The following is a 26,590-nucleotide window of genomic DNA, read 5'->3' on the forward strand; positions in this document are numbered from 1 at the left end:
ACACTGTGCAGTCTGCCTTGAGTCTCAGTGAGAAATGCAGACTTATAAGTACTTTAAATAAATAAATAATGACCAGAAGGAAACCAAGCTAATTGCTGTTGATTTTCACAAGCCTCAAGGTAGGACAAGCTAGGTAATGCTGGCTACTTGTCAGTTTCAAGACAAGTACTGGTGCCTGGAAGGGATCTTTACTTATGACACTTGGCAGGAAAGTGTCTATTTAGAAGCTTGTTCTTAAAACTGTCAGGTAGAGATTCATCATCCCCAGTTATTACTTTGCTAAACCGTTACATTCATTTGGGATCCTCAAAATGTATTTTATTGAGATGTTGCTACACAAAAAGTCATTAAGTTGGGGAGGAAGAACCACACAAGTGCCTTCTTAGCCCGAGAAGAGATGTATGCTAGTTTGATTTTCAAGATAATTTAGAACCAAGGGTGGGTGAGAAAGATTGAATCCCAATCACAAAATCTCACTGGGTTCTGTGTGTTAAATACATACACACCCATTATGAACCACGCAGTGGGAAATCTAGGATTCTAAGCCCCCCCACCACACACACTTATGGAGGTCTCTGAGACACTCACTGGCATGCATGTTGGTCTTTAGAATTTCCGTGATCCAGCTGATGAGGTACTGTGTTCGGAGACCAAATCCCCGCGCATGTTGCTTCAGCTCACTGAACATTCTCTCGAGGAGGGTCTGTGTGAAATCTCTGGAATGGAGATCCTTCAGCAGGGGCTGCCAGAAGCGAAGGAATGTTGGGGGGATTCTAAAATCCCACTCTTTGGTTTCTGCAAACCACAGCCAAAGGAGATAAACACATTACAATTTTTAAAAACAAGCAAACAAGGATGACGGCAAGCACATAAAAAAAAACCCATCAATACTATGCCATACAAGTTTCAAAGCTACATTGACTGAAGCCCATTTTATTTGGTGATATCCGCAGCAAGGCGGCAGTTGAAAGAAGCAGCTGCTGACAGACAGGCAGAACATTTTAAGAAAGATCTCAAGATTCCAACTGCCTGAATCTGCACTGTCTGCCCCACCCCCAACATACTCCAAACCTGCAGAGGAGTTAGCCGTGTTAGTCTGTGGTAGCAAAATCAAAAAGAGTCCAGTAGCACCTTTAAGACTAACCAATTTTATTGTAGCATAAGCTTTCGAGAATCAAGTTCTCTTCGTCAGATGCATGATACAGAGACTCCAAACCTGTTTTCCATTTCGGTTTAATAACTAGCACTAGATGGAATTTGCATGTAAGTGGCAAATGGATTTTCTCCATCATTACAGTATGTGCATATGAACACCAATCCTTGTGCAAATTGGCCTGGGGATATAGCACTCTGCTCAGCTAACCCTCCAGCCTCTTCACCCACACTTAGCTGAGTGCAGTGGCAGGATGCCAGCCTTGATGTTTAAAGCCTGAAATAGCTTGGGCCTGGGGCATCTTTGGAAGGTCTTCTCCATACTTTCTTTACATCATTGATAACCTATCTTTCTCTCCAACAGGGAGGACCTAAAGCAGGTTGCATTGGTCTTTTCTCTTCCATTTTATCCTCACAACAACCCTGAGAACTACATTAGGCTGAGAGAATGTGACTGAGCATTGTTGAAGACATTCCGGGCTGCAAAAAACCACCCACTGTAGCCTTCTTGCAGGACTAGAAACATTAGGGACCTCTTAATTAAATCTGAATTTGTCTCTTCACCCTACACAGTACAGAGTGGTTTACCCATGGGTCACTATAGTTGTGGGACTTGCAAAGCCTGCCCACTAGTGTTAAAAGAACAAGACTTTCAAGATTTGGGCATAAGAACCACCAGGGGGTTTACAAATTGCAATACACGAAATGTAGTTTATTTGATCAAATGCAAATGTGCACTATTATACGTCGGAAGCACTACACGCTATGCAGGGCTTTTTTTCTGGGAAAAGAGGTGGTGGAACTCAGTGGGTTGCCCTTGGAGAAAATGGTCACATGGCCGGTGGCCCCGCCCCCTGATCTCCAAACAGAGGGGAGTTTAGATTGCCCTCTGGAGATCAGGGGGCGGGGCCACTGGTCATGTGACCATTTTCAAGAGGTTCCGGAACTCCGTTCCACCACGTTCCTGCTGAAAAAAAGCCCTGACGCTATGTCAAACAGAGGATTCTTGAGCACCAGCCTCGTATTCATAATGGTACTGTGGAGGCACCTCCTGTTAATCATTTTCTAGAGGCTGGACATAATGAAAATGACTTCAGATACACAGTCCTTTATGCATCCAAAGTTAAGTCCCCGGAGTCTATTGTTATTGACATCCACAGGAAAGAAACGTTCTGGATTTACAAATTACAAACCCTATCCCCTGGGGGTCTGAACACCAATAATGATTACTCGTTTCCTTTAATGGAGCTCATCCTCGGCTGGTCTCTTTACCTTGTGATTACTTAGCGTTTGTATAAAATGACTGCTCTGAATTGTGTTTCACGCACTGTATTACCATCATTTGAAGAAGAGGGTTTGATGTGCTTGTTAAACTGTGGGACTGAAATGTAAGTATTGTTTTAAATTGCAACATAATATTGACTGCTTGTATTATACAAGTCGATAGAATATTTTTGTTATCAATGCAGACTTTGAATAGGACCAGCATCAGTACCTGCTTTTGCCATCTTTGAGAAAGAATCGAAACGGCTTCTTGCATAGGAACAGGTCCATCCATCAGATGGCTTTTTGTTGATTGGACCCCTCCTCCTCGCTGCTACACCGCATAGACCCGCCAACGGATTACCCATGGACTTACATGCTCTTGTGTAAGAGCTCCACGATGTTATGAACAGTTTTCTTGCTTAAGCACCTAGCACTTTCAGTGTATGTTTGTTGTACATGTTGTACCAGCTATCAATGATTTTTGAATTGTATGGTCATAAGCTTAAGCACTTAGCACTTTATATGAGTTTTCACAGTCCATGTTAATGAATTGTGATGTTGCCGGGGTCTCCTTTCGTGCATGCTTGTTAATACAGTAAATTACATAGTGAATATTCTTATAAATTGCACTTTATTATTACTGTTTAATTGTAGTATATCATTGTGTTAACTCTTGGTTCTAGTTAGTTTTCACGAGGTTCTTTGGTTATTGACTTTGCTCGTGATACTCTCGCCTACCAGCTTCCATGGTAGAGCAGGGATTTGAACCTGGGTCTTCCAGATCCTAGTCTCAACCTCTAACCACTACGCCAGACTGGCTTTCATGGGGTGGATGCTATTGCACAGTAACAATCAGCTGGGCCTCGTTGAGTTATGCAAGTCACCCAGTGGCTATCAAAACTGAAGCTATCATACTTCCATCACATCATGAGAAGAGAAGAATCAGTGGAAAAGGCAATAATGCTTGGAAAAGTTGAAAGCAGTAGGAAAAGAGGAAGACCCACCTTGAGATGGATTGACTCAATAAAGGAAAACAGCCTGGTTTGCAAGACCTGAGCAAGGCTGTCAATGTTTTGGAGGTCATTAAGTCATACAGTCACTTGACAGCACACAACACATGCAAGGATGAACAAGGCAGGGAAACTGTCGAGGGGAGGAAATGGGGCAGATGAGCCACCAGAACAGAACAGTAAAGGTCCTGAGTTTGACTGCCACCCACAGTCTCTCTAACTCTCTCCAGTTAAGCCTGCTTCTGCATCTTGCACCATCCGTAGCTTCCAAACAGCTCACAAAGGCAGCCCCATATAGAGGGTACTGTAGTCATCTCATTTGGAGGTGATCAAAGCAGGGAGAATTGGGGGCAGAAATCTTTTGTCTCTCTTCCGTGGACAGAAGATCCAACTTCTGTGGACAGAGATCCAACTTTTCTTGCAAGCTGCTCCCAACTTTTGGTTCATTTTAATTTTTATTGCTCCCATTGTTCTGGCTTAATTTGGTTTACTTTTATTGTTTAATATCTGTTTTAAAAAGGCATGGTTTCTATGGCAGTAACTTGTTCTTTTGTGGGCTGAGTACAGGTTTTCTTTGGAAAGGGGACGTGAAGCCTGATCATAAGTATGTTGACTCGGAAACGAGCACCAGCAAGTTCCATGGGACTTACTTCTGAGGAAGTCCAACTAGGATTACAATCTCAGATATCTGAATAGGAAAAATAACTTGAAGGGAGAGTAATGAGTTGTTTCTACCCTTTCACAATCAAATCCCAGGAGGATGAAGATTTCCCTTTGACTTTCTAGCTGTTTTGTTCTGGAATGGCACAGAGTTGCTCACCAATGTAGGTAGTGGGATTGTTAAAGGATGAAAAATTGCAAAACTCCAACCACGGACAGAGTGCCCATAGAAGCAAGTGAACTCAATAGACATAGGAGGAAAATCCCAGGAAAACTACACTGAAAACCTCTGAAGAAAATGATACTGAGCCACTTACAAATCTTCTGTATTCATCCATGAAACTAATATCTTTGAACAGAAATACTAATCTGTTAGCATCACATGGCTCACCAAAGAAACTCCTACTGAAATAAGCAGTGGCAAAAGAGGGTGAATGAGGGAAGGCAGGAGGAAGAGGAGGAGATGCAGAGCAGGGAGAAAAGGAGTGAGTGCTTGTTCCTCTCTCAGACCTTACTTTCATCTCACAGCAATTCCTTGGGGGTTCCCATTAATTCTGAATACTGGCCGAAGAGCCAAGTAATTCTCCTTTATCACTTAAATGCTGATATGGAACTAAAGTGTCAACCTGCAGCAAGTTCCACTTGCCATGATAAGATTTCATATTTTATACAACTGGCCAAGAGAAAGGGTCCTGACCCTATAACAGAGGCTTAATGGAATGTTATTGGCCAAGTGATGCTACTTACCTTCATCCCATGAAAAGCTTCACCTGCCCCACACATCAGGCCTCAGTTAAAGGGAGAGGGCACTTTCCTCCAAGCCTACTGGCAACCCTTCCTAATGACACCCTCCTTCAATTCAAGCAACAGTGACATCGGACACTAACCTTGAAGGCTGAGATTTAAGATCCGCAGCTCTTCTGCAGTTGGGATGAGAAAGCCGTCGCCAAGCAATGTTCTGGCCACCACCTGCCTGAAGGAATTACAAACCCGTTAGCATGCTCATCAAAGACCTCTCACTGATTCCTAAAACCACCTCTCCTCCCAGCATTCAAAACACTGCGCTTCAGAAGAGTCGTCTGGACTGGGCTCCCTCAGGTGGATTCGTATCATCAAGTACAAACAGGGGAAGAGCCACAAGAGTAACCTTTGAATTGGTCACACAGAGGAAAAGTTTCCCTTTGAGGCTGCTTATTTCCAAGCAAATGGGACTAGGATCGTGTTGTATCACCAGAGGTTAGTTGCATACACATTCCTGTCTCCCCACAACACACTAGCGGCTTCTGCCCCATTTGCTCTCCTTAGGGAACATAGAGGGAGAGGAAGAGCCACTTTGGGTGATGAGGTGAGAAGGCTAGCAAAAGACCATGGAGCTTATGGGACATGGGCACTCACAGGAAAATGGATAGAACACTTCCATTTTTCATTGACAAGGCTGAGCCATTTAATTCTTTGTTTTATAAAAAAAAATCAGTATTTTAATAAAAAATTAAGCACAGAAAAAAATAACAAGAACAATGAATGAGACTGAACGTTTTACTGGTTCCAGTACATGTAGAACAAAATCAATCTTCTCCACAAATCTCTGTTCTCCTTTAGGCCTTTTGCCCTATGTTAACTGAGCTATCAAAACTACCATACAGATTCTTTTGTACCGCTGCATCCACGTAATACTTTCTCATCCAGAGACTATGCAAATCTTTAGGTAAACAAATTATCAACATTGATAGTAGTCCAACTTTGAAATAGTCCAGAAGTACAGTTTTCAGCACAGTGAGAGAATATACCCATCCTTTCCTTAACCACTTCGATGTATCTATTTTCAGAACTTAAGAAAAGCCCTGTTGGATCAGAATAGTGATCCATCTAGTCCAGCATCCTATCTCACACAGGGACCAACCAGTTACTCTGGAGGGACAGCATAGAGGCTGAGGCATAGAAGCTGAGGCCCTCCCCTGAAGTTGCCTCCAGGCACTGCTATTCAGAAGCGTAATGCCTCCAGATGTGAAGGTCAGTATAAGTCTGATTGCAATTCAGAACTAAAGTCAAAGAGATTTTGATGGAAGGTGAACAATGAACGCAAATGTCATAAGTTACCATTCTGCACATTTATGTGGATTTCATTCAACACTGGAAAAAACTCCAATTAAGCTGGATTTTATAAAACAAGATTGAGTGTTTCCAATTTATGGGCCATTGTTTTGTTTTCCATATTTTTTGACATATTCTTGTTAAGATTTTGATGGAGTTAGTTTCTGTAGCTTGAAATAGCTCTATTGGTATACCCTCTACTCCTGGTGATTTGTTTCTCCCAATTGCTTTCACTTCACTTTCTAAAATTGTAGGTTCTTCATCAAGAGGGAAGGAATACCTTTGAAGGAATCTGTTATCCCTCTTCTGTATAGTTTTTCAGTGTATTGTTTTCATCTTTATTTTCTCCTAATCAGATACTGTATTTGTGTTGATCTTTCAGCATCCCTACCCATGGTTTGAATTTTCTTTTGATTTTCTAGATCTTATGGAACAAGTCTCGTTTGTTCTTTTTTATTCTCTTCTATTCCTCTGCAGTGATTATTATAAAAAATTCTATGTCTCTGCATGTAAGCTGATGAAAAGTTGTAGGGCTGTTCTATTCGGGTTTCGCTTCAGGTAAAGTTAACCTAAGTGGACCCGATTCGGCAAGCTTCGGCATTCCCGAATGCCAGGAATTCGGGAATGCCGACGCTATGCTTGCCAAAGTGATTCGGGTTGCTTCAGCAAGCTTCGGGGCAGCTTGAATAAGCTTCCCATTGCCGGCTGCTTGCAATTGCAATTGCAAGCAGCCGGCAATGTTTTGAAGCCTATTCAAGGCTTCCCGCTCTGGCTTTGGAGAGGGGAAGGGGAGAAGAAGTGAGTGACTCACTCTAACCTCCTCCTTCCCCCTCCCATCTCTGAAAAAGTGGCGGGAAGCCTTGAATAGACTTCAGAACTTTGCTTCCTGTTTGCATTGCAATGCAAGCAGCAAGCAAAGTCTGCAGTGATTCCCTCCAAATGTGCAGGTTTGGAAGGGAGGAGGAGGGGTGAGTGAGTGCAAGGGGGAGGAGGGAGGGGGATCAGGGAAGAGAGGGGGAGTTAGGAGTGGCCAATCCTGCAGCAGCATTCTCCTTCCAGCCAATGGGATTCTCTGGAAGGAGAGTGCTTTTTTATTTATTTTTTTAATGCTGCAGGGCTTTAAATTGGAGGCTTGCCTTTAGGAAACTTCCAATTTGCCCTGGTGGAGAGAGTGACTTGGAGCAAGAAAAGGACTTCTGGACTGGCCTGCTGGAAGAAGACTTCTGGACTCTGAGCGGATTCCCTGCTCTGCTGCTGTTTACTGGACCTCACTGGTGAGTGAGTCTCACTGACTCACAGGCTTCTTTTCTCTTTGGGGGAGTGGGTGGTTGGGGGGGACTGGGATTTGGAAGGGATTTGTTTTAAGTTTGCATTTTATTTTTATTTTTTAAATTGAACAGTGGCTTTACTGGGGCAGACTCATGCCAAGCCCTGCTGTGTGCCAAGGCTTTGGCCCAGTTGGGGGGGGCGTTAACTTGAAGCTAGCCCATTGCTGGTCTGTTTAGTTTTTTACTCTGGCTTCCACACTTTTGGATTGAGGGGTTAGATTTTGGAAATAGTTTTTTAAAGAGTTAGTATTATTTAATAACCAGCTTCCATTCTGTTCTTTCCTAGAGACTGAGAGCCCTCCTGCTGCTGCTGTGGCTGGTAGAGGCTCTTGTCTCCAGTTTGGCTGTGAAGGACTTCCCCTGTTGGATTCCTGCCTGACCATCACTGGACTGCAGGAGTGGTGAGCGAGTCAGTGACTCAAAGGGTTTTCTCGGTGGGGGCGGATTTTTTGGGTTGTCTTGGTGGGGGTGGGGTGGGGAGGGGGTAGGGTGGGGTGAATTTTTTTCTAATTTTTTTCTCAATTTTGTAGTTCAATTAATTTTTACTGTTGTTGGTTGGGGGAGGGGGTTTGTTCCTGTTCAGAGTTTTTTAAAAGTTTGCTGTTTTAAATTTGAGGTTTCATTTCTGGTTTTGGTGTGTGGGCGGGGGGGACTGTTCTTGTTTATTCTGTTATTAAAGTTTGCTGTTTGGGGAGATTTTTTCAGTTGTTTTGTTGGGGGGGACTGTTACTTGTGTTAATTAGTTTTAAAGTTCATTGTTGGTTTTTTTGTAGTTGTGTTCCAGCTGTTTTGAAGGGGGAAGGAACTGTTCCTGGCTTGTGTATGTGTGTGTTTGCGTGAGTGTGAAAGAGTTTCTGTTTAGGGTCAGGGAGGGGGTTGTAGGTTCTAATTTAATTATTATATACATTTTATTATATACATACATATTATATACATATATATTATATACATATATATTATATACATATATATGTTTTATTATATACATATATATATGTATATATATTCAAATAAATAGGCTTCCCATAGTTCCCCCTTAAGTAGGGTTTTCCTGCCCATCTCTGGCACCCTTGGAGCCAGGCCGGGGATATTAGTTGCAATAGGCTTTTCTTTGGATTGGGGTTCAGGGCCAGCTTGATTCCTGAAGGGAAATCTAGCTGTTTGATAGGTTTAGGTTCACAAAAATAAATAGGGCTGTTTAAGAAGATTTTTCTTTGACCATCTCTTTTAGTGAAAGAGCCACAAAATACATAGATTTAGATTAGACTTTTTGGTGAAATTTGTGTGGGTTTTTTTTCTTTTTTTTAAAAAAAACCTTTATTTTAAAAGGGAAATGGCAGCTAGGAAAGGTGAGAAGGGCCCCGGGGGAAAGACCAGAGGCAAAACTAGAGGGGTGGAGGGGAGGGAGAGGGGGATTGCAGCGATGTTCCTCCCACTTGAGCGGAGGAGGCCCTCCCCTGCGCCGCTACCATTCACCAGCCTGGTGACAGCAAGAGGGTTCGCAAGGCCCTCTTTCCTGAGGCAGCTGCTGGAGGGCCACCCCCATCCCAGGTGTCTGAGGCAGGGGGTGCTAGCACTGGGCGGAGGCCTGCTGCTGAGGCTCCTCCTTCTCCAGAGGTTGAGACCCAGCTTCTGGAGGAGGGGCAGCATGTGGTGTCTCCTGGGATGGACGAGGGGCACATGATTTTCCCTGCCCACTCGCTCACCCCAAGAACCCAGCGGATGTTGGCGGAACTGTAGGAGGAACCACCTGATCTTCCCTGGTTTTCTCTGAGGCCAGCAGCATGCCTCTCACGGCTGTGCAGGAGGAGAGGAAGCTGGAGGAAGAGGAAGAGAGTGTGGTGGAAGAGCCCATATCTCAGCCCCTTCAGCCTCTTCCATCCCCGACTGCCTGGCCAGCAGTGAGAGACGGTGTGTCTGGCACGTGCACCTCACAGGAGGTGCCTGCTGAGGGGCCCCTGTGCGGCGTGGGACCCCCTTCACCTTTGAAATCTGGAAGCACTTCCAGAGAACAGAGGATCCCCGATTTGCCCAGTGCCAGCACTGCAGGCAGCATATCAGCCGTGGCAGAGATGTCAACCATCTCACCACGTCTGGGATGAGGAACCACCTGAAGAGGCAACACCAGGCGGTGCTTCTACTGAGGGAGAGTTCGAGTGGTACCGCACAACTGCCAGCTAGCCAGGGGGAGGCAGGCTCTCCTGGTGCTCCCCCCCCCCAGGGTTCCTGTAGGGCAGGGACGCCAAGCCTCTCTGACAGAGATGCTTGGTAGGCTGGGCCAGTGCATGACACGCCATATCGCCAATCTGATTGCCCGGGAAGGCCATCCATTCTCCATAGTAGAACAACTCCTTTCCGGGAGATGCTCCAGGATATTGTTCCCTGATACACGATCCCTGCTCGCACAACGATGAGCAGGACCATGTTGCCCTTGTTTTACAGGGCTGCCAGGGACCACGTGAGGGCACATTTGTCCCGAGTTGCCGGGAGAACTGTGCACTTCACGTCTGATATCTGGACCAGCTCCAGTGGGCAGCACGCGTACCTTTCACTTCTGGGTAGGGGTGGGGTTACTACAGTTAGGCGTAGGGGAATGCAAGACTGCTGGGCCGGCTACCGCAAGGCCTTGCTCCATGCCGAGTCTCTTGACATGTCGCACATGGCGGTTAACATTGCTACCATCCTCAGGAGACAGATGCGGGAATGGGTAGGTGAGGGACCCGCCACCATGGGATGCATGGTGACAGACAGCGGTAGAAACATGAGGGCAGCAGCGTGTATGGTGAGCCACGAGTGCATCTACTGTGTGGCTCACAAGCTTCACTTAGTGGTGAAGGAAGCGCTTGAGGCGGACTCTGACGCGGAATCCATGGACCTCGGGGCTCGTGACTTCCAGTATCTCCTCCAGAAATGTCAGAGGCTCACGAGCCACTTCACATGCAGTGTGTTATCCATACGCGAACTGCGCCTGAAACAAGCCGTCACAGGCGTGTCAGAGCATCGCATCATTGGTGATGTAAGCACAAACTAGAACTCCACCTATGCCATGCTGGCGTGTTTGGTGGAGCAGGAGGCCGCAATCCAGGTGTGGCTCTCAGCCACGCTTCGAGACAGGTGGGTGAGTTCAGCCAGGAGGGCTGAACCCTTGCCCAGACAGTGGAGGTCCTTAAGTCCTTTGAGGACTTCACTGTGGCGGTCTCATCAGACACAGCAACCCTGGGTCTGGTCATTCCTCTGCTGCACACACTGCAGAGTTCACTGGCCCCCTTTGTGGACCCAGACGCACCACATGCTGACACTACTCCAGCAGTGCGCGCGCTCATGAGGCTGCTGCAGCAGGGCATAGATGCCAAGCTAACACCTCTCACGAACAAGGATTCATACATGTCGGTGACCATGTGTGACCCGCGCATCAAGGGCACTTTCGCCGAGCGGGATGAGAACCTCTCCAAAGTCAGAGACATCCTCTGTCTGCGGGTGAGGCGTAGGCAGGCCAGGAGGGGATGCCTGTTATCAGAGGGGACGGGAGAGGAGCCTGGCCCTGCAGCGGGTCCCTCTCGCGCCCCCTCTGAGCAGGCTCCCCCCATGGCCACCGCTGGAATGTCTGTGGAGGTGGAGATGCTCCGGTGGGCCCTCGGCCCTTCAGGGAACATGAGTCGCGTGAGAGAACCGGATACGGTGGAGACAATGGTCAGGGATTACCTCACGGAGCCCTGCGAGTTGTTGATCACCGATCCGCTCAGCTACTGGGCCAGGAAGGAGGTGGTCTGGCCGGACCTCTCCCTCAAGGTGCAGCAGCTGCTCTCATGCCCTCCAACGAGCGTGGAGAGTGAGCGCACGTTTTCTTATGCGGGCGACATTGTCAGCCCACACTGCTCTTGCCTTCTCCCATGGACAGTTGAGGAGTTGACCTTCCTGAAGGTCAACTCTCGGCTGTTTGATTTCTCAGGACTGGATTTCCAGAGCGAATGAGGTGAGCCCTCCTTGTGGCCTGCATCCTCTTGAGTCCAATCCTTTCGAATTGTGCTCTTCCCAATATAAAACTTGTTAGAGTTAGTTAAAACTGGCCAGTAGAAGGAGGGTGGGACCCAGTGGCAAAGGACAACCTGGAATTTGGTTCCCCTCCTCTGAAAAAGAATAAAAAAATTAACTCAGAACTGTCACTTACTCCAAGGGAACAAATTCATTCTGAAAACTAATAACAACATGCCCAAGAGCCACTGGAGGGGGAAGATGGATTAGGTAGGGAGTGGTTAGGATAGGAAGACTCTGCTGTTAGATGTTTTTTGAGGTTGTTTAAAGTTGTTTACTGTTGTTCTGTTAAATGTTAAAATGTTCATGTTGAAAGGGTGGGTTAGGAGTGGGGCTGGTTGGGATTATGAGGGAGGGTGCCAACTGATGATGAAGGCTACGTCACTGTGTCTCACAGGTGTTTTCTGGTTCAGCCTGAAGCTTGCGGGAGGTAACCATTAGAGTTGGTATCAGTTGGAGGGAAAGAAGGCTTTTGGAGCTGCTGAGAGAAGAGAAGGGTTTTGACTTTGCTGAGGGGAAGCAGCAGAGATACTGCTGGCTAATTCCAAACCTGTTCTGGATCTTTAATGAACAGGCATTATCCTGAACATATTTTTTTGCTGATAGTCACAGCTTTAGAGCCACAGAAACAACAGGTATAAACGTAAAGGTAATATCTCATTGCTTTGGAAAAACTGGATGATCTAGCTCCTTATTTCATTCATTCCTGAAACTCTGCATATCATATTTAATCATCACTATCAAATACTTTTAAACAAATATTGTATATTTCATTTTCTTTTTGCACTGATTCAATGAGAGTTTCTAGGAGTAAGGGAGACTATGAAACATTTACTGCTGTAGGGCCATATTTAGATACCAACAGACATTTCAACTGTAAATATTACCATTCAACAGAGGCTGGCAAGTCATATCTAAGACCTCAGCTGAGAAAATGACAAAAACTCACTGTCATAGCTTATCAATTGGTCCAAAGTTTTCTTTAAAATAAAAAAGACCTGTTTTAATGTTGTTGAAAGTTAAACATAACTTGGCATTTTTAAAAAGTTGATTTCCCCGTTTGTGATTAGCATAAAGCAATCAATCTCTTTTTGATACATGACTGGCAGACAATCATCAGAACTGTAGTTCACAGGGAAGTGGTGACGGGGTAATTAAAGAGTAGAAGCAGCCACGATTAAGAACCTTATACATAACCACCACTTTTGACAATCCCCCACCACAACCCTGGTTTTCAAGGCAAGAGACTATCAGAGGTGGTTTGCCATTGCCTGCCTCTGCAACTCTGGTCTTCGTTGGAGGTCTCCCATCCAAGTACTAACCAAGACTGGCCCTGCTTAACTTCTGAGACCTGACGAGATCAGGTTCACCTGGACTATGGGTTGCCATAAGTCAGCTATGACTTGAGCGCACTCTCCTCCACCACCACACCACCATAACCAGCCATACACATACTGGCAGCAAACTCAGGACTGGAAGCTGAACAGATTGGAACATTGTTTGCCAGACACATAGTTCAGTCCTGATGTGGCAGCAAAGAGAGATTTAAGACATTTCTTCTGACTTTCTCTACCCTCCTCCACCACCACCCCCAGGAGAAATACCTGGTTCTACAAACAAACATCTTTTACCACACTTCATGCGAGTGCATGCATTTTATCTTCTGGTACATATTTTAAAAAGAGGCTCCCTTGTTTCTTTTCTTCTTATGAAGAAGTTTTACTTTCTGGTATAATTTATGCACAGATTGTTTAATTTAAACTGAATTTGCTGCTAAGGAGAACTTTAATGCACGAGTCATTTTAATTTTTCAAAATACTGGAACTCCATTTTTTTCACTGTATTCATCCTTAACATGAGAAATGCCTCCTGCATAAAAACATTCATATTACAATTGTGCCTGCAATTAATATTTAAAGATTTTTTTCTTCCCAGGTATTTCTAAGTGTACCACACATTTTATATGACTTTTTTCTGCCACCAAGATGGTTAATTGGTTGTATGAGATTTTCCTTTTAAAACTGGTTTCTTTGATTCATTTGTAGAATATTTGTAGAATATCTAGCAGTTATTTACTGGTAACTATTTATGTAACAAAAATCATTAAGAATACCCAAAGTAAAGTCTGGACCTCAGAGAGCACCACCACTTCTCTAGCCCCCAATTCACAGACCGGGAAACTCCTGCAACGAAGAAAGAACACACCCAATTTCTGAGTACTACAGCTAGAAAGCTATTTAAAACTTGAGGTTTTAAAATTTATGACAGTTTACAAGTTCTGTCTTTTCCCATTCTGAAACTGAGGAAATCCTTGCCAGTGAAATGTAGAACTGAAATTTTTAATATTTGTTTGGTCTTGAGGCCCACTTCTCCAGACAACGGCCCAGTTCAGGTGACGATTGAGAAAAAAAACCCTTTCCCTATCCTCTATTTTTATTACAAGCAAAAGTTTGGTCTTCTCTCTAGATCATTTCTAACTAAATCTTATTAAAGCTTCCAATAATTCAGTTTAGATAAGAACGAAACTTTGACATTTAAATGATCCAGCATTTTAAAAGAACTTGACTACAGTATTATTAACATAGATGCAGAGGAGTTAGCTGTGTTAGTCTGTAGTAGCAAAATCAAAAACAGTCCAGTAGCACCTTTAAGACAAACCAACTTTATTGTAGCATAAGCTTTCGAGAATCACAGTTCTCTTCGTTAGATGCATGGAGGACAAGAAGAAACTGGTCAGATATATAAGTGGAGAGGGGAGGGAGGAGTAGATGCAAACAGTAGCTTCTGATATGGAGATCAGTTTGCTTCTGTTAAGGAAGTCAGTTACTTCTGATAATGAGATAACCATTCATAGTCTCTATTCAAGAGAATGGAAGATTTTTACTCACCGTGAAGCTTCCTTTCTTGGTGGTCCAGGAGTGGGGCAGTCATCACTAGTGGGTAGCTCCTCCTCCAACTCTTTCGCAGGGGCCGGACAAAACTTGCGATCCTTGGGGGAGGGGCTCCCAGGAGTCCTCAGTTCCTTTCCAAGCCCCGTCCACTTCACCAGGATTCCGTAACATTAGGCCTCTTCCTGTTATACAGAACTAAAGTAACAACTGATCAACGTGATCCATTCAACGGAAAACCTCAACTGTGGAAAACCCCCATACTGAAACAATATCTTAACCTCAGATATACCTAACTCCCAATCCCCTTTTCTTTCTTTCTTTCTTTCTTTCTTTCTTTCTTTCTTTCTTTCTTTCTTTCTTTTTTTTTTTTTTTGTAAATGTAGGGCGGGATACTGACTGCCCCACTCCTGGACCACCAAGAAAGGAAGCTTCACGGTGAGTAAAAATCTTCCATTCTCTAGTGGTCCGGAGTGGGGCAGTCATCACTAGTGGGATATACGTCTAGCAGTTTTCCCTCAGGGTGGGTATTCTCCTAGTCTAGAACCTGTTGTAACACCCCCCTGCCAAAAGCCGCCTCCGCAGAAGCCAACTGATCTATTCTGTAGTGTTTGGTGAACGTATGCATAGACTTCCAGGTTGCTGCCTTACATATCTTCTCTAAAGAGGGGAAAGATCTATAAGCGGCCGAGGTGGCCGCCCCTCTGAGGGAGTGAGCCTTAACCCCCTCCGGAGGCGGAAGGTTCCTGGACTTGTATGCCAACTCAATACACTCCCTAATCCACCTGCTCAGTGTAGAAAGGGAAACCTTCTCCCCCATAGAGCCACTTTTGAAGGAGACAAACATGCTCTCCACCTTACGGAAGGAGTTAGTTCTATCTAAATAGAAACTAAGGGCCCTTCTGACATCTAACTTGTGCCATTCCTTTTCCTTCTGATGTTTGGGGTTGGCACAGAAAGAGGGCAGGACAATGTCTTCCCCCCTATGAAAGGAAGAGTTAACTTTCGGTATGAAGGCCGGGTCTGTCCTCAAGACTACCCTGTCCTGGTGGAAAACACACAGCTCCCCATTCACTGAGAGGGCCCCTAATTCTGAAACCCTCCTAGCTGAAGTCAGCCCTACTAGGAAGATAGTCTTGAGAGTCAAAATCTTTAGAGAGCAGGTAGCCATTGGTTCGAAGGGCTCCTTGGTGAGAGCCTTTAGTACTACGTTAAGGTTCCACGTCGGGAAACGATGAGCTTGAGGTGGATTTAGCAGCATGGTCCCCCTCAGTAATCTTTTCACATGAGGGTGTGAGGTGAGGGAGGCACCAGACTTGGAACCTCTGATGGCCGAGATTGCCGCAACTTGTCGCTTGAGGGTACTAGTACTTAGTCCTTTTTCCAGTCCATCCTGTAGAAAGAGGAGAATCTGTTTCACGGGTGCCGAAGTGGGGTCCTGGCCTCTACGGTCACACCAGTTTGCGAACGATCTCCAAGTCTTGTAGTAGCTTCTGTTAGTAGAACCCTTTCGTGAAGCCAACATGGTGGTAATCACCTTCTCAGAGTAACCTAACTCTCTAAGCTGTCCATGTTCAACCACCAGGCCGTCAGCTTCAACGATGCCGGATTTGGGTGCTGGATCTCCCCTTGGGACAACAGGTCCTCTCTGAGTGGCAGAGTCCACGGATCCGAAGAAGACAGTCTCATTAGGTCCTGGAACCATGGCCTCCTTGGCCAGAATGGTGCGATCAGGATAACATTCGCCCTTTGTTCCAGGATCTTCTGTAGCACCTTGGGTATGAGTTTCATCGGAGGGAAGGCGTATAGGAGCGTTCGTGGCCACTCCTGGCTTAGTGCATCCATTCCCTTCGCTTCCTGTTCTCTGAATCTCGAGAAGAATTGTGGTAACCTCCTGTTGGCTAGTGTGGCAAATAGGTCCATTTTTGGGGTACCAAACCTGTGGCATATAAGGGAGAAAACCTGTTTGTTCAGTGTCCATTCCGCCTGGTCCACTGTGTTTCGGCTCAGCCAATCTGCCACTACGTTTTTCTGTCCCGCTATGTGGCTTGCCTTTAGTGACCTGATGTTTCTTTCTGCCCAGAAGACTATCTCCTTCAACACTGCCATCAGATGTTTGGACCTCGTGCCTCCTTGCCTGTTTATGTAGGCCTTTGTTGTCATGTTGTCGGTGTTCACCAGGACATCTTTGTCCCTTAGATCGTCTGTGAACTCCAGCAACCCGTTTCTCACCGCCTTGAGTTCCAGTAAATTTATGCTGGCTTCTCTTTCTTCGCGGAGCCACACTCCCTGTGTCATCCTGTCCTTGGTGTGTGCTCCCCACCCCGTCAGGCTGGCATCCGTTGTCATTACTATTCTGGTTGGTTCCCTGAGCGGAGAGCCCTCCGTGAACCTGGCTGGGACCAGCCACCAGCCCAGCTCCCTGGATAATGCTTGGGGAACTTCCACAATTCTGTGCCACCGATGAGCTATGGCCGTTTGATGGGGACGCAGGAACCTCTGCAGAGGTCTGGTATGAAACCTGGCCCACTGTAAAGCATCCTGGCAAGAGACCATCATGCCTTGAAGCTTGGCCAGGTGCATAATCTCCACTCTTTGTCTTGCTAGTATCTCCCTCACCAGTGAGAGAAGTTTTATCCGTCTTTCCGGGGACACATAGGTTTTTCCCGCAACTGTGTCCACTATCATCCCCAGGTGAACAATTTTCTGTGAAGGTATAAGGATGCTTTTCTGGCGGTTTATGATAAAGCCATGACTCTCCAGACAGCTGATCGTTGTTGTAACCGCCGTCTCCACTGATTGAAAGGATGGGGCCTTTATCAGTATGTCGTCGAGGTAAGGCGACAGGGCTATACCTTGGACTCTGAGGAAGGCCACCAACGTGACCAGTACTTTGGTAAATACCCTCGGAGATGATTTCAGGCCGAAGGGAAGGGCTCTGTACTGATAGAGCCTCCCATTGTAGGCGAAACGCAGGTATTTTCTGTGATCTTGTCAAATAGGGATGTGTAGATAGGCCTCTAACAGATCTATAGATGCAAGGAAGTCCCCCTGCTGGATGGCCGCCGTGGTAGACTTCATCGTCTCCATTTTGAATTTCCTGGATCTTATGTGGAAATTCAGCCATTTGAGGTCTAGAATGGCCCTGACTTCTCCATTCTTCTTCGGAACGGTGAAGAATATTGAGTACACGCCCTGCCTCCTGTCCCGTTTTGGCACAGGTTCTATCGCCTTGATCTGCAGAAGGTGACTGATGGCTTCTTTTATTTCCCTGTGTTTCGTCTGAGATCGGTTCCGAAATACCTGGATGAAGCGTCTGCGAGGTGTTTCCTCCAATTCCAAGGAATAGCCCGTTGATCTGTACCCATTGATCTGATACAGTCCTTGCCCATTGTGACGCGAAGGTCTGAAAGCGTTCCCCAACTTGCTCCACCGTCCCGGGGTGCGAGTAGTCATGCTTGGTTATTTTTCTTCTGACCTTTGGGCTGGAAGGAAGACTTCCTGAAGGCAAAGGATCTGTTGTCTGATCTGTGTCTAGGTTGCCATCGGCTTTTGAACGATCTGTCCGTTTGCTGTCTGGTCGGTCTTTTGAGATCCCGAAAGGATTGTTTCCATTTATACTTGGGGTCTTTCTTCTTCGAAGGAAGAACTTTCTTCTTTTCTGCATTTTCTACCAGGTACTTGTCCAGGGCGTCGCCAAACAGCTTCTCTCCCGAATATGGTATTGCTGCCACCTTGCTGCGAGCTGGGGGGTCTGCGTCCCAATTCCTCAGCCACGTGTTACGTCTTGCCGCGACATTGAAACCCATAGCCCTGGAGGACATCTGGAAGGAGTCTAGGGTGGCGTCCGCTGCGAAGGCCGCTGCCAGGGCTATCTTTTTAACCTCATTCTTTATCTCTTTCGGCACTTCCCTGCCAGCTGCTGCTAAGTCCGAGGCCCAGGTGTATGCTGCCCTCGCAAACAGAGACCCAGTAGCCGATGATCTCAGGGAAGCCGCAGATGCCTCAAAGTCCCTGCGCAGGGCCTGCTCAATTTTCTTATCGGAGGGATCCTTTGGCATACCCTCCGCGTCCATAGGAAGTACCGAGGTGGTCGCCAGGCTAGTCACCGGATCATCTACCATAGGGAGTTTGATTTTCTTTGCATCATCTGGACCTAGGGAGTAAAACTTGTGGAAGATGGATTGATAAGAGTTTCAGCTTTGCCGGGTTATCCCACTCCGTCCTCAGCACTTCATGGAAAATTGCAGGTAGAGGCACCCCTGATGATTTGGGCCCCATCTTTGGAAGCGCTCTCTCTAGTCCCTGTGGGTAGGGAGTTGTTGTCCCTGACTTTTCTGAGGCTGTTGTAGGTATTTCTAGGGTCCTTAGTACCTTTGCCAGTAATTTGGAATACATATCAGGTGGGAAGAGCCTAGGTTGTATTTTATCCATATCCACCTCCTCTTCCTCTGACAACTCCCCTTCTTCACTCCCTGATGATTGAGTAGATAAATCTGAACTCCCCTGGGATTCCTCTGACTCACTGGATAGTTCATCTGGCCACTCTCTGGGCTTTCTCTTTTTTGCTTTAATTTTTGTGGAAGACTGTAGTTTCCTCTTCCCTTTAGATGAGCTAGGTTCTTTTCTTTCTCTTTTTTGTTTAGCTGTGTGGCCTTTAAGGTCCTTAACAGCAGTATCAATTCCTTTTTTAATTTCTGCCTGCAGCCAGGCCAGGATATTTGCTTTGGCCTCGGGACCTGCAAGGTCAGGGTCACTACTTCCTGAAGGCCCCCCCTTGGATAGAGTGAGGCTGTGATAATCTTTCTGGGGAGTACATGGAATTAGAGTCTGACTCCATTTCCTTTTCTTTATTACTGGCCTGGAACGCCATTCCCGCCAAAAAGCCTTCCTCCTAAAGTGAAAGTAAGCGTGGGCGGGAATTAGAAAAAACGGCTGCATTTTCCTATTCTCCTTACCCCTCTACGCCCCTCTAGAGTACTCAGGGGTTTCTTTTGCCATTCATATTCCCCAAGTCAGCAACAGGTCTACCCATTCTAAACACAGAGGGGACCCTGTAGCTTCTAGAGCCACTCCGTTTTCCCCTATTTCGCTCATAACCACCCAGGCTCTAAGGAAAAGCCCTCCTGGTTCAATCGACCCCCCCCCCCCCGCTTCTCCGAGGCTAAAAAACCTCTCCGCGGGGTTTTACTCACAGCTCTGTGTGTTTGGCGCGATTTTAAGAGGCCTCCGCCGTCCCGGAGCTCCTTGGCTTCTTGTGGAACGCGCACGGGCGCAGCGTCGATCCCCGCCGCTTTTTCTCAAGCCTCTACAGGAACCGGGTCCAGTCCTGTGCTCGCTTTCGCGGCTGCCTTGCCGCTGTTAGCCAATCCGGCGGGGGGGTGGAGGACTGAGCCTTCCTTTCCCCAGAGAGCCCACGCCTGAACGATTGTCCTACGGAGTTGTAGGATCGCAGCTCTTCAGAGCTCAAGAGTCCGTGTCTGCCTGCCGAGCAGGGCCGGAAAAAACTGAGGACTCCTGGGAGCCCCTCCCCCAAGGATCGCAAGTTTTGTCCGGCCCCTGCGAAAGAGTTGGAGGAGGAGCTACCCACTAGTGATGACTGCCCCACTCCGGACCACTAGAGAACTGTGATTCTCAAAAGCTTATGCTACAATAAAGTTGGTTAGTCTCAAAGGTGCTACTGGACTCTTTTTGAGTATTATTAACAGTAATTCTTATTATCTGTAAGCCATTTGAGAGAGATCAAAGTTCTTCATAAGAAACTTCTTAGCATCTATGAGCCACTTGAGAGAGTTCAAATACTTCATATGAAATGTTATTTTAATACACATGGATAGGAATGTGCAACAAAAAAAGATTCAGGTTTCCAGCTTTGAAATTTCCGAAGAGGGAAAACGAGTAAAAAAAAAGCAATTTCCGAAGCGGCAAGCCACTTTGGAAATCGCTTATTAACCCACTTCGGTATGCTCCATAAAGATTTGGAGCACACCAACAAACATCCCGCCTTGCCACTTATTTCACCTGATGGGAGGGGTGATGAGGGGGTTTGCTCCTCCCCCTCCTATAGGGTGAAATAAGTTTACCCCACCGCTTGCTTCAGCTGACCGGTGGAGGACCCTCCTCCTCTGCCGGTCAGCTGAAGCAAGCAGGGTTTGAAAGCGCTCCTTTTAGGGTAACTTTAAATTCAAACCCTGTGGAGGAGCCTTCACCAGTCAGCTGAAGCAAGCCATGGGGTTTGAAAACACCCCTTTCTGACTCAAAGCTTTCCGAAGCGATCTGAATCACTTTGGAAAGCTTTGATGTAGTATTTCCAAATTGGGCCAGCAATGCTGGGGCCAATTCGAGAATCCCAAATCCTTCCAATTCAAGGTTTTTTTCCAAATCAGAATCCCAAATTGCACACCCCTACACACGGACACACATGAAGCTGCCCCATGTTGAATCAGACCGTTGGTCCATCTATTTATTTATTTATTTATTTTTAAATTAATTATATTTATAATCCGCTCTCCCTGCAGCGGGCTCAGAGCAGAGCACAGCATCAAACATGGTAGCATAGCACTAGATAAAAATACCTACAATATAAAATTACAGAATTACTTTAAAACAGTAGTACACTTAACCGCACAACCCGATGAAACAGAACCTATGGGGCTGGGTGGCCAGCTGAGATGGACAGCATGGCAGGAGGCCATTTACATAGCCCACTTGCCTCAACCATTATATGCCTGGCGGAACATCTCTGTCTTGCAGGCCCAGCAGAAAGATAGCAAATTCTGCTGGGCCCGGGTCTTCACAGATGGAGAGTTCCACCAGGTTGGAGCTAGGACCAAGAAGGATCTGGCCTGGGTTGAGGCAAGGCGAATCTAGATCAGAACTGTCTACTCTGAGTGGCAGCAGGTCTCCAGGGTCTCATGCTAAGGCCTTTACCATCACCTGCTACCTGATCCTTTTACCTGGAGATGCCTGGGCTTGATCCTGGGACCTTCTGCATGCCAAGCAAGTTTTATCTTCCTGGTAGCCTTGCAGTGTGGCTATGCTAAAAGGGACACTCACATGAGTGCTCATGGCTATCAAATAAGCTTTGTGGAAGAGCAGAGCTTTGGCCTCCATGTCCTAAACGGACCCTCTAACCACTAAGCCACCTAATTATACCTGATTAGCCAGATTCATGATGCACCCCACAGTGCTGTGGGACACAGAGAGTGAATGGAACAACATTTTTTTGAAAAAGGAGTAGGTTATTCTACAAGAATAGGAACCTAAAAGGATGAAAAAATTGGAGAAGAAAAATCAGTGGAATTAAATTGGTTATAAAATCCAAACAAATGTGTATAAATATACCACAAGATCATTCAGAATAACTACCATATAAAGTCATTGTTACATTAGTCCTTAGTGGAATTTTGGGGACTTTCAGGTCTAATTATTATTTGGCAAGTATCAAATCATCTTTTTTTATACGGTGATCTTGCAAAGAGTTACCAGAGTTATGCCTAACAAGCCTGTGTCTTCGGAGCCTTGAATGTTCTTCACCAACCCCTCCAATGCCCTGAAGGGCTGAGCCACCAGCTCGGCTACCATCAGTAGCAAGGCTGATTTCTGAGGAGTGGCAGCTCAGCAGAGCCATGACAACAAGTTGCAGCAAAGAAGGATTAATAGACACAACTGCCATGCTATTGGGGCAACAGCTACACTGTCAGAGGGAGAAAACATGGATGACTCCAGGGATTACCGCACAGGATCTTGGCAGGGCAAGAGACACTTAGATGCCTCCAGGGACTTCCCTGCAAGACCCTGAGCTTTGGAAGGCTGCTCCAGTCTTTTTAAGGATTAATGGGCTGGTGATGCTTGAAGGAAACACAGCCCACAGACAGGAGGAGGCAGAAAACCTTCCCTTGCTGTATCTTTCAAAGAGAGAAACAGGAGCTCAAAAGAGCTGAAAGTAATGATGGTTGGCTGGAGGGGGTTGAGTACAAAGGAAAACAAAGGAACCTCCCCCCCAAAACAGCAAAACCCACCAGAAATGACAAGAGTGCAAGTAAGAATGAGCTGAACCATCACCTGCTTAGAATGACCACAAGACTTTTGGAGCGGGACAAGAAGGGACAGCTGACACAAAGGATTTACACCCCCAGATGGTCCAGGGAACAGCCAGCTTTTGGTCGCATCCGCAGATGCTCTGTGCAATGAGAGACAGCAAAGAGCTTCTGCTTCTTTCTCGAAAGGGATCCACTTCTCAAAAGCACTTCCCCACATTCCATACATTGGAACTTTCCATAGGGGCTGAAGTCCCAGATCAGGGAACACTTTTTTTGGTTTTGCAGAAGCAAAATCTGAACCTCGTACATTCACTTCTACAAAGAACCTGAAGTCTGGCTTCAGTCTGAGGAGCATTTCAGTGCCACTCTGGATAGACTTCAGATGGTCTCTGTATTTCTAGTGAGTGAACCAAGAGTGGATGCTTTTAAACTGTGCGCAGAGTGCTGCAACTTAACAACAGCAACGAAGTTAAGCTGCTTGCCTGCCTGCATCTCACAAAGGATTTTTGGAAAGTCAGACCCTTAACATCACAGTCTGAAAAATCAGCTTCCCACTCACCTTTTAAAAGATCTGTAACATCCAGCCTGATGAAGGCCTCTGGTGAACTCAGAAGCTCACACAATGTTGTGTGTCAATTTGGTGCACACTAATCAAAGGTATTACATAGATTTTGTTCTTCAGTTTCTCACCCAGACAATCTACAACAATTCCCTAGGAACAGAATTCAAGTCAAACTGATTTTAGGCAGTAGTGATGCCACACTGAACTCTCCACTCAAGAACTTACATCTCCAGAAGACCACAGACAGCCACTACATACACGGCATGCTGAATTCTCTCTATGGCAGCTTCTCAGACTGCAGGTGACCTCTGTGGGTCACTGGGCAACGGCTCCTTTGCAGGATCTGCTCCCAAACAAGCAGTGCACCCCTTACCTATTGTCTTGCAATAAGTCTTTCATCTGGGCCACGACCCACTGCACGTCTGAGGAAGAGCTGCACCACTGTTTCAGGGCCTTGTCGACACTTTGCAGCTTCTGAAGAACCTATAGATGGAAGGTGGTCCTAACTTAATAGAAGGGCATGGGTTACCAGGGCAGCAGAGACAGCCTGGCTGTAAGGATCAAGCATAGCTAGCAGATACTGCAACGCTGGAAATAACCATGTGATGTAGATCAATGCCATTCCCAGTTTATTTTTTTTTTTTGACAGGGAAAACAGAGGCCGAGAACCTGTCTTTCCACAGCCAGTTCATTCTTGAGCAACGCCAAAGACCACCTAAAGCTCCTAATGCCGTTTCAGTCCCAAACCTAGCCCTGTGCCCCTGATCTGGGTCCAGAAAATCCATTTCAGGTTGGGCAAGCAGCAGCTTCACTGGTAGGCATATCTCTTCCTGCCCCAGTGACAAATAAATGTGACAAATGCTTCCTAACTAGTTTTCATTAGTCAAGAAGAGCAGGAGCCAAGAGAGCAAGTGGATAAATGGGTCTCCACGGATCTTTTCTTTACCCTTAGAGACCAATATTCAACCTGTTTCCTGTTGAGTTGGTAAATGTGGAATCTCTGACCTTAGCCTCCAAGTTGGTGGGAGGTTTGTCCCAACTAATAAGATTGCACTAAACCAACCAGCCCACTCTTAAGCATAGATTCAAATTTGGCCCATGAAGAAAGCCCTGAGCTAAAGAGAGGGGAATGTAGGACATTTTTAAAAACTTGGGAAGGAAAAAACCCCTGGAACTGAGGGAGTTTTCCTGTCACTTAATCACCGTTGGAACAAATGGGCCATTAAAAGATAAAAGTAATCTTCTTGCCCTAAAAGACCTGTTTAAAGTTTCAACTTACTTTGGAGCAACATATTAATCTTTGACACTTAAATGGGCCTTTAAAAATTGTTCTGTGCCACACAATAAGTCATTCAGACAAATCTGATGGGGCTGTAGCACCACTGACTAGGATTTGACCAAGAATCTCCTGCAACTGCTGTTCAGTAGAGGGACCAATGGGGGGACAGGATAGTATTAATGGCCTCACTGATAAAGAGTTGCTGCAATTAGATTTTGATATTATACTAGTAAGATGGTCCAACTTAGTGAGAACAGAATTCACTGGTTGAAAATAATTCTCGCTATCTTAGCTGTCAGACCAGAGAGTTCTGCGACCTATCAACACTTTGGGCTTGGCCATTCTCTAGCCCTAGCATAATGATATCAGGAGCAATATCAGTCAAGGAAGTCTCTGTTTGATGGGCTGCATCCAGAACAGAAAACCTGTTAATGGTAGGAACATTAAACTTGAGGAACAGGCTGAACTATGAAATCATCAATTCTACTTTGCTTAGAGGTTGAGTGGACAGCCCATTCTCTAGATCACTTATCGCCAAGTTATACTGGAAAACAAATGGATCTGTCAACCCTGTAGGGTGGACCAATAATACCATGCCCACAGCAGAAATTATAGGCTTCCACATTGTGTGCCTCTGAAATACCTGAATGAATTTTTTATCCATATCCAGAACACAATTCAAGCTCAAACACCACATTGTCTCCCCAAACACATTTTCAAGGGAGCCAGGTAAAACATGACATATGCATAATGTGGCTTCTCACACTCGGTATTTACAAACAAAATGAGCAGAACTAGAACGTTAAGCATCCTTCAGACTTACCCCAAATTGCTGATTTTTATAGGAAAGCAAAACATCTATGACTTTTTCTGGAGGAGAGAAAGAGAGCATTTTGAAGACTGTGAATTACAGACATAATCCAACACATCTTTTCTGATACAGCTATCTCAGATTCAGAAATAAAGTGTTTTCCTCAAGTGCTAATTAGGCCATGTGATTTTTTTAAGAAAGCAAATGAAACACAGCAGCCAAGTTGATTAAGAGAACGTACCATATCATCTATACCATAAAAATATCACATCATCATATCAGAAACTCCTTGGAGATTTGTCTGGTGTCTGGTGCTCTGGTGTCTGCCAAGGTGCCAGATGCAGCTTTTGTCCAGCAAGGTTTCTGATTCGCTACTGAAAATCTGTTCACATGTACACCTCCCATTACATGATCATCAGGGGAAGCCCCTCCATGGGGTTCCCACCTTTGGGAGTACAAGAGGTGGCAACATGGAACAGGGGGTTTTCTCTGGTGACACCACACCTAAATGACAAGTTCCACCCCCTGAGGCTTGCTTACTTGACATTTTTCAGAAGTTGGTGAAGACCTTGTTTTAAGGAGGTCTTGGTTTTATTTTACTTCAAAAGTTGTTCTACGTATTTTTTAAAAAACGTATTCTTAAAGATATAATTAAATTACCAGAAGATACACTGCCAGACACGGCAGGACTCTAATCTGGAGAACTGGGTTTCTCACAGCTCTCTCAGAGCGCTCTCAGCCCCATCTACCTCACAGGGTGATTGTCGTGAGGATAATAATAACACACTTTGTAAAAAGCTCTGTGGTATTAAGTCCTGAAGGGCGTCATATATATGAATGTTGTTATTGCTGTTGTTATTCTATCAAGCTGCTCCATCAGTCTAATAACAATAACAACAACATCATTCGATTTATATACCACCCTTTAGGACAACAACGCCAACTCAGAGCGGTTTACAAATTATGTTATTATTATCCCCACAACAATCCTCCTGTGAGGTGGGTGGAGCTGAGAGAGCTCTAGAAGAACTGTGACTGACCCAAGGTCACCCAGCTGGCTTCTTGTTATTCCTGGCGGAGGCCGGAAAGTGAGTTATGTCGGTGGCCGCCAGGCCTGGCGGGCTAGGGGAGGTGGCGGGGGGGGGGGGTCTGGCTGCTGGCCGGCGGCACCCTCAATGTGCCTGCTCGCCAGGCCTAACTTGTTATTCCCGACAGAGACCGGAAGGTGGGTTATGTCGGTGGCTGCCAGGCCGGGTGGGCTAAGGGAGGTGGCGTGGGGCCACCTCCCCCGTAGGGGTCTGGGAGTCTGGCTGCTGGCCAGCGGCACCCCCCATGTGCCCACCCGCCAGGTGTCCTGGAGGGTACCTTCCAGAAGGTATAAAAGTGGGTAATGTCATTGGCCACCGCAGACCAAAATGACCCAGCCACAACCTACTAAGAAATTCCTCCAGCAAGACAAGTTGGCGTAT

General features: G+C 46.0%; 1 protein-coding gene across 3 annotated transcripts in view; it reads right to left on the reverse strand.

The window, feature by feature from the left end:
• Positions 1–26,590, reverse strand: part of LAS1L (LAS1 like ribosome biogenesis factor) — a 59,772-nt gene that overhangs the window by 18,178 nt on the left and 15,004 nt on the right. For all 3 annotated transcript variants that reach the window (XM_054996400.1, XM_054996401.1, XM_054996399.1), the window contains 4 exons: positions 25,134–25,180; positions 23,405–23,514; positions 4,976–5,061; positions 589–795 (listed from right to left, as the gene is read on the reverse strand). In XM_054996400.1, coding sequence (XP_054852375.1) covers positions 589–795; positions 4,976–5,061; positions 23,405–23,514; positions 25,134–25,180 — 450 coding nt within the window. The remainder of the gene's footprint in view (positions 1–588; positions 796–4,975; positions 5,062–23,404; positions 23,515–25,133; positions 25,181–26,590) is intronic.

Source organism: Eublepharis macularius, chromosome 13, assembly GCF_028583425.1.
Source record: "Eublepharis macularius isolate TG4126 chromosome 13, MPM_Emac_v1.0, whole genome shotgun sequence".
In the NCBI taxonomy this organism is placed as follows: Eukaryota; Metazoa; Chordata; class Lepidosauria; order Squamata; family Eublepharidae; genus Eublepharis; species Eublepharis macularius.